At 41.4% G+C, this 14497-nt stretch overlaps 2 protein-coding genes across 2 annotated transcripts; both read left to right on the top strand.

The window, feature by feature from the left end:
- Positions 1-13443: 13443 nt before the first annotated feature.
- LOC138861436 (uncharacterized) lies at positions 13444-13908 on the top strand. The gene has a single exon (XM_070120524.1). The coding sequence runs from the start codon at positions 13444-13446 to the stop codon at positions 13906-13908; it is 465 nt and encodes a 154-aa protein (XP_069976625.1).
- Positions 13909-14238, top strand: LOC138861438 (phospholipid scramblase-like). Its single transcript, XM_070120527.1, has one exon. It carries the CDS (start codon positions 13909-13911, stop codon positions 14236-14238), a length of 330 nt encoding a protein of 109 aa, XP_069976628.1.
- The last annotated feature ends 259 nt before the right edge of the window (positions 14239-14497 follow it).

The raw sequence follows: 14497 nt of genomic DNA, 5'->3' as shown, positions 1-14497 counted from the left end.
GCAGGGGAGGGGATGCGAAAGGGAAAGATTGGTAGGCAGATTGATCGTGGGTAGGGGATGGGGGACCGGGTGTCGCGTGAGGGGATGGGGTCGAGGCTGTTGTGACGGATGCTTCCTCTGCGCATCCCTGCGGCTGAGGAGACGCCACCCCTCGACGAATCAAGCTGTTTATAGCAGATTGTTGCTCGGAGAACATTGCGATCAGCAAATCAACTTTATTTTCAATGAGATCTTGATTGCTGAAGGAGAGTTCATGCTGTGTTTGTATGCCTTGGTGTTTTTGTTTTTGAAAGATTTTCACAAAAGGTGAGATACTTGATTTCTTTGGTGGCGGAGACCAGTCAGTGGCGGGGATGTCTGTGGCTGTTGTGGCAAACACTGAATTGTCGTTCTTTAAGCACTGATCGATCATTGTGTGCACTGTGGAATTTATCATCCTTTTGATGTCTTTATTGATGTTTCTAGTTTTCCTGGAGTCTGATATAAATAGAATGATGTTGCAGGCATTTTCTATCTCTTCTGGGCTATACAGATTCTTAATTTGGTCACACAACACTAAACGTGGCCATGATTTTTTTGGTCGTAATAAAGCAAAGAATCGTGTTGAGCACTATGGTAGTGTTGCCTGGTAAATGGCTTTGTTGTCGTCACTGTTTGTTTCTGTGTTGTTTTCACCGTTTTCTCTGATTTCACTTGTTTTCACTGTTTTTTTTTCACTGTTTTCATTGTCCGGGTTGTTTAAACGCCCTTTTCCCTGGTCGGGGAGGCATGTGTGTCTATATATCTGATAGATATACACTTGGCTATCTATTTGCCCGGTTGATATGCATGTCGAGCCGGATAGATATGCATTTATTTCTTTATCTATGCGTGTCAAGTACACGAATATTCTTTGGGTCGGGCCTCGCACAATTCTGACAGACCGGCAGACAGTTGGTAGTCTCACACATAATGACAGGTACTAGACTCGTGCTATGTGGGTCCTAAACTTTCACAGTATATGTCCAAACCTAACAAAGCCCAGTTAAAAGCCGCTGAGCATGTTCCTAGATATCTGGAAGGCACAAATTCTTGTTCCTCCTCTCTCTCTCTCTCTCTCCCTCCCTCTGTGTGTGTGTGTGTGAGTCTGTCTGTGTCTCTCTCTCTCGCTCTCTTTCTCTTTTATTAATTGTGCATTTTTGTCCGTTATATCTGTGTGTGTGTGTGTCTGTTTCTCTCTCTCTCTCTCTCTCTCTCTCTCTCTCTCTCTCTCTCTCTCTCTCTCTCTCTCTCTCTCTCTCTCTCTCTCTCTCTCTTTATTTCTCTCACTCCCTTTCCCCACTTTTTTCCTCTCCCATCCCTTCCTCTTCCCCCCCTTTCTAGCTCTGTTACTCGTTATCTCTCCCTACTTATATATCTGTCTTTCTCTTTATTTATTTTTCTCTCTCGTTTTTTCCTCTTATTCACTTTCTCTTTGTTCTCTTGCTCTCACTTACTTTTTCACTCACTTTGTGTGTGTGTGTGTGTGTGTGTGTGTGTGTGTGTGTGTGTGTGTGTGTGTGTGTGTGTGTGTGTCTGTCTCTCTGCCTCTCTCTCTCTCTCTCTCTCTCTCTCTATCTATCTATCTATCTATCTATCTATCTATCTATTTATCTCTTTGTATTCCCTTTCCCTATTTATATATCTGTCTTTCTCTTTCTTTGTCATCTATTTGCTTATTTATTTATTTTTCTCTCTCGTTTTTTTCTCATTCTCTTTTTCACTTCATCTCTCTCTCTCTCTCTCTCTCTCTCTCTCTCTCTCTCTCTCTCTCTCTCTCTTTCTCTCTCTCTGATACACTCTCTCTAACTCCCCTCTAACACACACACACTCTCTCTTTCTCTTTTTTTCATTCTCTCACTCCCTTTCTCTCTTTTCCTCTTCATCTCTCTCTTTCTCTTTTTATTCGCTCTCTCCTTCATATCTCTCTCCCATCCCTTCCTTCCGCCTCTCTCTATCTCTGTTACTCATTCTCTCTCCTTTTTTATCTATTTTTCTCTCTCTTGTTTGTTCTCTCTCACTCACTCACTTATTCAGTGAGGCAGAGGAATATCTCCCTCTTCCCTTGGTCATAATGGAACAAATTTTTATTCTAATTCATGCATCAAGAGCCATTTCATTCTACTCAACAGAAAACAGATATTCTTTAAGAAATGACAGCAAAGGAACTGAGAGCAAACACAGAAAACGTAGTGATCCGAGCATCAAGGGCTAACTAACTTATTTAACATTATGTGTCTCGAACGCATCTATCAATTGTAATGTAGCAACTGTTGTTATTGTGCTGTAGAACGCAATAACATGATTTTTTGGGAAAAATCAAACATCCTAATGTTATATTTACATATCAGTTTGGATTATTTCTTACAAAAAAGTATAGGCGATACATGTACTGGCATCGGTATCGCGTTATCTGGCTTCAAAGAATTGACGAATCGGAAACGCCTTCGCCAATTTCCAGGAATCGACGTATGGGAATGACATCAGCCAATTTCCAGGAATCAACGTATGGGAATGACATCAGCCAATTTCCAGGAATCGATGGGAATGACATCAGCCAATTTCCAGGAATCGACGTATGGGAATGACATCAGCCAATTTCCAGGAATCGATGGGAATGACATCAGCCAATTTCCAGGAATCGACGTATGGAAATGGCATCAGCCAATTTCCAGGAATCGACGTATGGGAATGGCATCAGCCAATTTCCAGGAATCGACGTATGGGAATGGCATCAGCCAATTTCCAGGAATCGACGTACGGGAATGGCATCAGCCAATTTCCAGGAATCGATGGGAATGACATCAGCCAATTTCCAGGAATCGACGTATGGGAATGGCATCAGCCAATTTCCAGGAATCGACGTATGGGAATGGCATCAGCCAATTTCCAGGAATCGACGTATGGGAATGGCATCAGCCAATTTCCAGGAATCGACGTATGGGAATGACATCAGCCAATTTCCAGGAATCGACGTATGGGAATGGCATCAGCTAATTTCTAGGAATCGACGTATGGGAATGGCATCAGCCAATTTCCAGGAATCGACGTATGGGAATGGCATCAGCCAATTTCCAGGAATCGACGTATGGGAATGGCATCAGCTAATTTCTAGGAATCGACGTATGGGAATGACATCAGCCAATTTCCAGGAATCGACGTATGGGAATGACATCAGCCAATTTCCAGGAATCGATGGGAATGACATCAGCCAATTTCCAGGAATCGACGTATGGGAATGACAGCCAATTTCCAGGAATCGACGTATGGGAATGACATCAGCCAATTTCCAGGAATCGACGTATGGGAATGACATCAGCCAATTTCCAGGAATCGACGTATGGGAATGGCATCAGCCAATTACCAGGAATCGACGTATGGGAATGGCATCAGCCAATTTCCAGGAATCGACGTATGGGAATGGCATCAGCCAATTTCCAGGAATCGACGTATGGGAATGGCATCAGCCAATTTCCAGGAATCGACGTATGGGAATGACATCAGCCAATTTCCTGGAATCGACGTATGGGAATGACATCAGCCAATTTCCAGGAATCGACGTATGGGAATGGCATCAGCCAATTTCCAGGAATCGACGTATGGGAATGGCATCAGCCAATTTCCAGGAATCGACGTATGGGAATGGCATCAGCCAATTTCCAGGAATCGACGTATGGGAATGGCATCAGCCAATTTCCAGGAATCGACGTATGGGAATGGCATCAGCCAATTTCCAGGAATCGACGTATGGGAATGACATCAGCCAATTTCCAGGAATCGACGTATGGGAATGACATCAGCCAATTTCCAGGAATCGACGTATGGGAATGGCATCAGCTAATTTCTAGGAATCGACGTATGGGAATGGCATCAGCCAATTTCCAGGAATCGACGTATGGGAATGGCATCAGCCAATTTCCAGGAATCGACGTATGGGAATGGCATCAGCCAATTTCCAGGAATCGACGTATGGGAATGGCATCAGCCAATTTCCAGGAATCGACGTATGGGAATGGCATCAGCCAATTTCCAGGAATCGACGTATGGGAATGGCATCAGCCAATTTCCAGGAATCGACGTATGGGAATGACATCAGCCAATTTCCAGGAATCGACGTATGGGAATGGCATCAGCCAATTTCCAGGAATCGACGTATGGGAATGGCATCAGCCAATTTCCAGGAATCGACGTATGGGAATGGCATCAGCCAATTTCCAGGAATCGACGTATGGGAATGACATCAGCCAATTTCCAGGAATCGACGTATGGGAATGGCATCAGCCAATTTCCAGGAATCGAGGTATGGGAATGACATCAGCCAATTTCCAGGAATCGACGTATGGGAATGGCATCAGCCAATTTCCAGGAATCGACGTATGGGAATGACATCAGCCAATTTCCAGGAATCGACGTATGGGAATGGCATCAGCCAATTTCCAGGAATCGACGTATGGGAATGGCATCAGCCAATTTCCAGGAATCGACGTATGGGAATGGCATCAGCCAATTTCCAGGAATCGACGTATGGGAATGGCATCAGCCAATTTCCAGGAATCGACGTATGGGAATGGCATCAGCCAATTTCCAGGAATCGACGTATGGGAATGACATCAGCCAATTTCCAGGAATCGACGTATGGGAATGACATCAGCCAATTTCCAGGAATCGACGTATGGGAATGGCATCAGCCAATTTCCAGGAATCGACGTATGGGAATGGCATCAGCCAATTTCCAGGAATCGACGTATGGGAATGGCATCAGCCAATTTCCAGGAATCGACGTATGGGAATGGCATCAGCCAATTTCCAGGAATCGACGTATGGGAATGGCATCAGCCAATTTCCAGGAATCGACGTATGGGAATGGCATCAGCCAATTTCCAGGAATCGACGTATGGGAATGGCATCAGCCAATTTCCAGGAATCGACGTATGGGAATGGCATCAGCCAATTTCCAGGAATCGACGTACGGGAATGGCATCAGCCAATTTCCAGGAATCGACGTATGGGAATGGCATCAGCCAATTTCCAGGAATCGACGTATGGGAATGACCAGCCAATTTCCAGGAATCGACGTATGGGAATGGCATCAGCCAATTTCCAGGAATCGACGTATGGGAATGGCATCAGCCAATTTCCAGGAATCGACGTATGGGAATGGCATCAGCCAATTTCCAGGAATCGACGTCTGGGAATGGCATCAGCCAATTTCCAGGAATCGACGTATGGGAATGACATCAGCCAATTTCCAGGAATCGACGTATGGGAATGGCATCAGCCAATTTCCAGGATTCGACGTATGGGAATGGCATCAGCCAATTTCCAGGAATCGACGTACGGGAATGGCATCAGCCAATTTCCAGGAATCGACGTATGGGAATGGCATCAGCCAATTTCCAGGAATCGACGTACGGGAATGGCATCAGCCAATTTCCAGGAATCGACGTATGGGAATGGCATCAGCCAATTTCCAGGAATCGACGTATGGGAATGGCATCAGCCAATTTCCAGGAATCGACGTACGGGAATGGCATCAGCCAATTTCCAGGAATCGACGTATGGGAATGGCATCAGCCAATTTCCAGGAATCGACGTATGGGAATGGCATCAGCCAATTTCCAGGAATCGACGTATGGGAATGGCATCAGCCAATTTCCAGGAATCGACGTATGGGAATGGCATCAGCCAATTTCCAGGAATCGACGTATGGGAATGGCATCAGCCAATTTCCAGGAATCGACGTATGGGAATGGCATCAGCCAATTTCCAGGAATCGACGTATGGGAATGGCATCAGCCAATTTCCAGGAATCGACGTATGGGAATGGCATCAGCCAATTTCCAGGAATCGACGTATGGGAATGGCATCAGCCAATTTCCAGGAATCGACGTATGGGAATGGGATCAGCCAATTTCCAGGAATCGACGTATGGGAATGGCATCAGCCAATTTCCAGGAATCGACGTATGGGAATGACATCAGCCAATTTCCAGGAATCGACGTATGGGAATGGCATCAGCCAATTTCCAGGAATCGACGTATGGGAATGGCATCAGCCAATTTCCAGGAATCGACGTATGGGAATGGCATCAGCCAATTTCCAGGAATCGACGTATGGGAATGGCATCAGCCAATTTCCAGGAATCGACGTATGGGAATGGCATCAGCCAATTTCCAGGAATCGACGTATGGGAATGACAGCCAATTTCCAGGAATTGATGGGAATGGCATCAGCCAATTTCCAGGAATCGATGGGAATGACATCACCCAATTTCCAGGAATCGATGGGAATGACATCAGCCAATTTCCAGGAATCAACGTATGGGAATGACAGCCAATTTCCAGGAATTGATGGGAATGGCATCAGCCAATTTCCAGGAATCGATGGGAATGACATCAGCCAATCTCCAGGAATCGACGTATGGAAATGGCCTTAGACAAATCTACGCATCGATGCCCATCACTGATTCTTCCCAAGAGAAGATAAACAACATTCACTTGTGCTTCTTTAACATGAGGGAAATGGCGACCGTGCTTCTGGCTTCCTATCGGGAAGAATTTAGCCATTTGGCGTTGAGAACTCGTTCCACTTTCAACATTTCGAGTGGAACAAAGCAGGTGTATTATTGATTCGGATGAAAGAATGTTCAAGCTTATAAATCCAGCATTCTGTTTCAAATTCCTGTTTCATCTCTGTAGTGGCCCCGTGAGGGCCAGGAGCTAAGTTACCCCCTCGCGCCGTTTTCGTTGCGACTACGGGCGCCACCTGGGGGTATTTTTCTTCAAATACGAATAAATATTTAATATAGAGGAAAAACATCTGCTTCGGAACCTCTCCAGTTATACATAAAACTAATAAAACCTATAACAATAAAAGAAATCGATTATATAAAAAAAATGATCATGGAGACTCGGGAAATTCCCGCCTCACGTCAGTCGATTGTGGCGAGAGGAACTGAGAGGACTGTATGGAGCTGCGGACGAGGTAAGAATTCGGGAAGATTCGTGTATTTTCTGGTTAGCTCCTGTGGCCGATAATAATCCGGAAGGGCCACGAGATATTCCTGAAGCTTCCTGTGAATAAAGGGAGATTTTATTTCTGTTTTATTCTATGTGTATTTTTGTTTTCCTCCAGTTCCTCGGCTTTGAGTTTACCCCCTTCCTTCTTTTTTTTTTTTTTTTTTTTTTTTTTTTTTTTTTTTTTTTTTTGCTTTAATGCTTTGATTTCTTGGCACGTTTATTTTCGTTTGCTTACGCTAACTTGAGTTTTTGTTTGTTTTGTTTGTTTTCCTTTTGTTATTTAAAAAGGGGGAGTCACAATCGGCTCAATTAGTGGTGAAGAATCTCATTTCAAATGTCTGTTTTATTTGAATTTCTGTTTTATTTTATTTCAAAATTACCATTTAATTTAAACTTTTTTCTTATTTTATTTTGAATTATTGTATTTCCTTTTGAATTATCAATTTAGCAGTGATTGGTAAGTCATTAGTAATTATCATTTTATTAAATTATTATGAAATCATTTTATCTTATTTTAAATTTCTATTATATTTTGAATTTCTCTATTAAATTCAGCATTCGATTTTTTAAACTTTTATCTTACTTTATGACTTCACCATTCTATGTTTTTTTCTACTTTCTTCAATCTAATAAATTCACCAATCTATGTTTCTTCTATTTTATGGTTTGTGAAATGTTTATGTGAAAATAATCACCAGGAACCGTAACTCTTGCCGTACAAATGTTTTAGGGTCAATTCCGGAAAGTTCGTGTATTTTGACTGCTGAGAACATGATGCTACACTCACGAAATTTCGATTTTTAGATTAAGAAACTGCAAGAAACTTTTACTTTACTAATGGTGCTCAAAGTTAAGAAACCTGCAGTGTGTTTAAGGTCAGAGTTTCTCATAAAGAATGAGTGTAGACATGCAAAATATTCTTAGATGAAAAGGAGGGTTCTCTCTACGAGTAAAATATGAGTTTTTTTTCAGTTACATTACACCTCAATAGATGGCGCTTGCACTTCAATTATATCACTCCTCAATAGATGGCTCTTGCAGTTCAATTACATTGCACCTCAATAGATGGCGCTTGCACTTCAATTATATCACTCCTCAATAGATGGCTCTTGCAGTTCAGTTACATTGAAATATGTAATATAAGTAAAATATGAGTTCCTTCCGCGGATCTATCCCCGATGCATTTTACCGGCAATTGATAAAATTTTCACTGTACATTTGTTTTCAGACAAAGCATTCCAGCCATGGAAGAAATGACAACTTGCCTTATTTGGAAAGAAGGTCTACGTGGCGAGGCTGACCAAGGGAAGCGAATGAATCAATCGTGCGAGTGCAGAGAGGAGCGAGACTAACAACAATTGAGTCACCCCTGAATCGCATCCAGAGAGAACGTGGCGAATCAAGGGATGACTCTCATAATCTTGCAAGGCCACCGAATATTGTAACCAAAATTTCTCCTTGGTAATGTGTTGTCTTTATGCGCATATTTGATATTGTGTTTGTATTATTTCAGCACCAAATAAGTAAGGTTGCTGACTTAAACTACAAAAGGAATAGTATTTTACATTTTCTCATAACTCGCTGGAACTTTTGTGTATGCAAAATACGTATGTAATATATACGGACAGTTCGTAAGAAGATTGATCTAATACTATCCTTCCAGAGTCTACTCGGATTCTACTATTACTGCAAGCTTATAATAGCATCACTGCGGTCCGTGGGCTTAAGGAATGCCGGAGGGAGCGCTGTCCTCCCATCCAACTCCAGCGGACTATGAAGTGAGAACAAGTCCTCTTCGATCCGTATCTCTCAAAGCGGAACATTTCTCGCTGAAGACCGACCGTTTCTTTCGTGGCTTCACAGCGGAGACTGAGGAAGGGAGCGAAAGAGGAAAGAGAAAGAAAAAGAGAGAGAAAGAGCGAGGGGAATCTCGTCGGGGAAATCACGGTTGAGGCGAGAGACGGGCGGGTGAGACTTTGTTCAGAGAGGCAGGATGTCTGGTCTGAGTGTAGCATCATGTTCGCGGCAGTCAAAATACACGAACTTTCCGGAATTGACCCTAAAACATTTGTACGGCAAGAGTTACGGTTCCTGGTGATTATTTTCACATAAATATTTCACAAACCATAAAATAGAAGAAACATAGATTGGTGAATTTATTAGATTGAAGAAGGTAGAAAAAACATAGAATGGTGAAGTCATAAAGTAAGATAAAAGTTTAAAAAATCGAATGCTGAATTTAATAAAATTCAAAATATAGAAATTTAAAATAAGATAAAATGATTTCATAATGTCTGTTCATGATCTCGCAGTCGACGCAGGTTACCACCGGGTCTGCGACGTGAGTGGCTGGGTCAGTAGCAACTCGAGGAGGTGTCATGGCGTCGGCTTTGATGCTCGTTCAATGAAAATCTAACCACTAAAATGGTTATTTTCCATTCTTTTTGAAAATTGACGAGGCCAAAATGATCGATCATATTTGTCAAAGCATCCCTACCTTTTGTGACGTCATCAGAATAAATCCCCATGTGATTTTTTTCCAAAAGATAGAATCGGGCGCCATGACACCTCCTCGACTTGCTACTGACCTAGCCTTCCCCACTACTGAATGTGCATGGTTTGCTCGCAGCTGACGCAGTTTACCACCGGGTCTGCGCCGTAGATTTCCTTACAAAGACGTCTTTTCAATTTTCAAAAAGGATGGAAAAATAATGATAAATAATAAATAAATAATTAATAAATAATGGCTTTTGATAAGAATGCAAAGTTTCTCGATGAAAAACGACGACGAACAGATTACTGTGAATAATCTGATCAAAATGAAGGAATATTATGATAAATGGGGAATTGAGGAAAAAGATGACAAATAAGAGAAGAAAATGAATGATAAAGGAGGAATAGAGGAAAAGAATGGCAAACTAGGGAAGAAAATAAAATTTAAACAAGGAATAGAGGGAAAGGGCGATAAATAAAGAAAAAAAAAGAATTAAGGAAAAGAATGATAAATTAGGGAAGAAAATAAAATATAAACAAGGAATAGAGGAAAAGGGCGATAAATAAAGAAAAAAAAAGAATAAAAGAGGAATAGAGGAAAAGAATGATAAATTAGGGAAGAAAATAAATGATAAACAAGGAATAGAGGAAAAGGGCGATAAATAAGGCAATACAATAAATGATAAACAAGGAATAGAGGAAAAGGATGATAAATTAGGGGAGAGGCTAACGGAAGGCACTGCTGCTGCCATCGTGCAAGGGTTGAATTCCCAGCAGATTTAGGTAAAAAGGAACAAAAATTGAACATCAACACTGCAACCGAGCTGATTAAAAACATTAATGGCAACATCAAGTCACATATAATGACGTGAATAAATGTAAGTTAATGGCAACGTCAAAGAACATATAATGACATGAGTAAATGTAAATGGCAACATCAACAATAAATGTAAGTTAATGGCAACATCAAAGGACATATAATGACGTGAATGAATGTAAATGTAAACTTACAATAAATGTAAGTTAATGGCAACTTTCTGCCCATGAAACTAGCAACAATCGGACAGGTCATTGCTCATGCTTCGCGACCACAAGTTGTCATCGCACCTTAATGGCGCTTGCACTTCAGTTACATCGCACCTCAATAGATGGCGCTTGCACTTCAGTTACATCGCACCTCAATAGATGGCGCTTGCACTTCAGTTACATCGCACCTCAATAGATGGCGCTTGCACTTCAGTTACATCGCAGCTCAATAGATGGCGCTTGCCGCCAAGGTCTATATAAGTACTTATATAGACCTTGCTTGCCGCACCTCTGTAGTGGACACGAGGTACCCCCACTAAGCAAGAGTCCAGACTAGGCGAGTCCCCCCTTTTTTAGCCAGCACCAGCACCATCTGTGAGGATCGGCGGTAGCCAGCTGCAGTTTTGCGTCCCTGGAGCCTTTTTATTTTTCGTATTTTTATGTTTTATTTATTTTAGCTTTTTCTCACGGCCTCTAGTTTTATTTTAATTTCTTTTAATTATGTTAAGTAAACTCCTTTTATTTTCAATCATTTTTATTATTTACACATTTTATAAGAGCCTATATAAAGAGCCTGTTTTATGCTAGAGTCTCTCTTGGGTTGTTGGCTTCGGTTTTTCTACAAGAGAGAAAGATAAGTATATTCATGTTTTGTAAGAGGCCAGTTAGGATGTGTTATATGCATTGTAACTTTTGTGAATATACAGACTGAGGGGATCTCAGGTTTTCCTTTTTATGTGTTGGTTTCGTTTTATCCTTGGTTTGTTTATTTCTTTTACTTTTTACTGTTTTATTTGGTTTTAAAAGGGTGGACACATTTGATCTTGAAATTAAGTTAATAAAGAAAGAAAATTACTTCACTGATCAGTAACAGAAGAGAATGGAAAAAGTAAATGGCGATTAATTTAAAGATAATAGTAAGTCTTACTTACGGGGTTAAGGGCTTCAGGATTGTGACAAGCGGGTCATGCTGCAGTACACGCCAGCTACCACCCTTTTGAAAGCAGCTCCCCTGTTCGCAAGTTGCACTCTGCAAGACCCGCGTTGTATTTATGAAAGTGTCTCACAGGGGTAAACACTACACCTCAATAGATGGCGCTTGCAGTTCAGTTACATCGCACCTCAATAGATGGCGCTTGCACTTCAGTTACATCGCACCTCAATAGATGGCGCTTGCACTTCAGTTACATCACACCTCAATAGATGGTGGTTGCAGTTCAATTACATTGGACCTCAACAGATGGCGCTTGCAGTTCAATTACATCACTATAAGAGGTATTAACACCTCTGTTTTATAGTGTATAGTTGAAGTACAGGTGGCGTCAGTGATACACTTAGTGGCTTCACTGTTTATTAACGAAAACACACGATATGAAAACTACGGTATGCCGGTCCTCCGTGCTGAGGGCAGAGCCAGGCCGGGCCGCCGGATGGCAGGCTATATGGCCAGCCGGGGGTGGCACGGTCTCTCCCAGGTCAGGATGTGTGCGAAGTATGCTGTATTGCACCCCCTATGACATCTCAGTAGATGGAGCTTGCTCAATTACATCACACCTCAATAGATGATGCTTGCACTTCACTTACACCATACCTCAATAGATGGAGCTTGCTGTTCAATTACATCATACCTCAATAGATGGCGCTTGCAGTTCAGTTACATCATCCTCAATAGATGGCGCTTGCAGTTCAATTACATTGCACTTCAATAGATGGGGCTTGTATTTCAGTTACGTCGCACCTCAATAGATGGCGCTTGCAGTTTAGTTATATTACCCTTCAATAGATGGTGCTTGCAGTTCAGTTACATCGCACCTCAATAGATGGCGCTTGCGATTTAAATACATTGTACCTCAATAGATGGCGCTTGCAGTTCAATTACATCGCACCTCAATAGATGGCGCTTGCAATTCAAATACATTGCACCTCAATAGGTGGCGCTTGCAATTCAAATACATCGCACCTCAATAGATGGCGCTTGTAGTTCAATTACATCGCACCTCAATAGATGGCGCTTGTAGTTCAATTACATCGCACCTCAATAGATGGCGCTTGCAATTCAATTACATCGCACCTCAATAGATGGCGCTTGTAGTTCAATTACATCACACCTCAATAGATGGCGCTTGCAGTTCACCATAAGTCCGTCTCACGTTTTCCTTACACGGCCGGTTTGTTAAAATTGCGCCAGGTTCAACCTGATAGAAATTCATGACACGGACATAAATACATATCTATCAGTCTAGACATGCAGATCTACTCTACATGTATATAAATAAATGTATATCTGTTTGATGGATCTATAGATATGCATTTATTTCTGTGTTTATGGATGTGTTCCTACACATAGTCGTTGGGTCGGAAGGTAATAATAATAATAATAATAATAATAATAATAATGATAATAATGTTAACCAACCGGCCATGGATTTTGTTCATTCAGTGACTGCGCGTGAAGTGATTGCGCATAAGGTGGTTGCACGGAAGGTGATTGCGCATAAGGTGGTTGCACGTGAAGTGATCATGCGTAAAGTGATTGTGTGAAGTGATTGCAGGTAAGGTGATTGTGCATAAAATGATTGTGAATAGAGTGATTGCATGTAAAGTGCTTGCTCGTATAGTGATTGCACATAGAGTGATTGTGCCTAAAATGCGTGCACCTAAAATCTTTACACCTTAAATGCTTGCACCTGAAATGCTTGCACCTAAAATGCTTGCACCTAAAATGCTTGCACCTAAAATCTTTACACCTGAAATGCTTGCACCTAAAATGCTTACACCTAAAATGCTTGCACCTAAAATGCTTACACCTAAAATGCTTGCACTTGAAATGCTTGCACCTCAAATGCTTGCACCTAAAATCTTTACACCTTAAATGCTTGCACCTAAAATGCTTACACCTAAAATGCTTACACCTAAAATGCTTACACCTAAAATGCTTACACCTAAAATGCTTACACCTAAAATCTTTACACCTGAAATGTTTGCACCTAAAATGCTTGCACCTAAAATGCTTGCACCTAAAATCTTTACACCTGAAATGTTTGCACCTAAAATGCTTGCACCTAAAATGCTTGCACCTAAAATGCTTGCACCTAAAATGCTTACACCTAAAATGCTTACACCTAAAATGCTTACACCTAAAATCTTTACACCTGAAATGTTTGCACCTAAAATGCTTGCACCTAAAATGCTTGCACCTAAAATGCTTGCACCTAAAATGCTTGCACCTAAAATGCTTGCACCTAAAATGCTTGCACCTAAAATGCTTGCACCTAAAATCTTTACACCTGAAATGCTTACACCTGAAATGCTTACACCTAAAATGCTTGCACCTAAAATCTTTACACCTTAAATGCTTGCACCTAAAATCTTTAAACCTGAAATGCTTGCGCCTAAAATGCTTGCACCTAAAATGCTTACACCTAAAATGCTTGCACCTAAAATGCTTACACCTGAAATGTTTGTACCTAAAATGCTTGCACCTAAAATGCTTGCACCTCACATCTTTACACCTAACATGCTTACACCTAAATTGCTTACACTTAAAATGCTTGTACCTAAAATGCTTGCACCTAAGATGCGTGAACCTAAAATGCTTGCACCTCAAATGCTTGCACCTAAAATGCTTACACCTAAAATGCGTGAACCTAAAATGCTTGTACCTAAAATCTTTACGCCTTAAATGCTTACACCTAAAATGCTTGCACCTAAAATGCTTACACCTAAAATGCTTGCACCTAAAATGCTTACACCTAAAATGCTTGTACCTAAAATCTTTAAACCTGAAATGCTTACACCTAAAATGCTTACACCTCAAATGTTTGCACCTTAAATGCTTGCACCTAAAATGCTTACACCTCAAATGCTTGCACCTTAAATGCTTGCACCTAAAATGCTTACACCTAAAATGCTTACACTAAAATGCTTACACCTAAAATGCT

Source organism: Penaeus vannamei, unplaced genomic scaffold, assembly GCF_042767895.1.
Source record: "Penaeus vannamei isolate JL-2024 unplaced genomic scaffold, ASM4276789v1 unanchor5374, whole genome shotgun sequence".
Taxonomy (NCBI): domain Eukaryota; kingdom Metazoa; phylum Arthropoda; class Malacostraca; order Decapoda; family Penaeidae; genus Penaeus; species Penaeus vannamei.
Note: the sequence above shows the minus strand (reverse complement) of the source record. Positions and strands in the feature narration are given on the sequence as shown.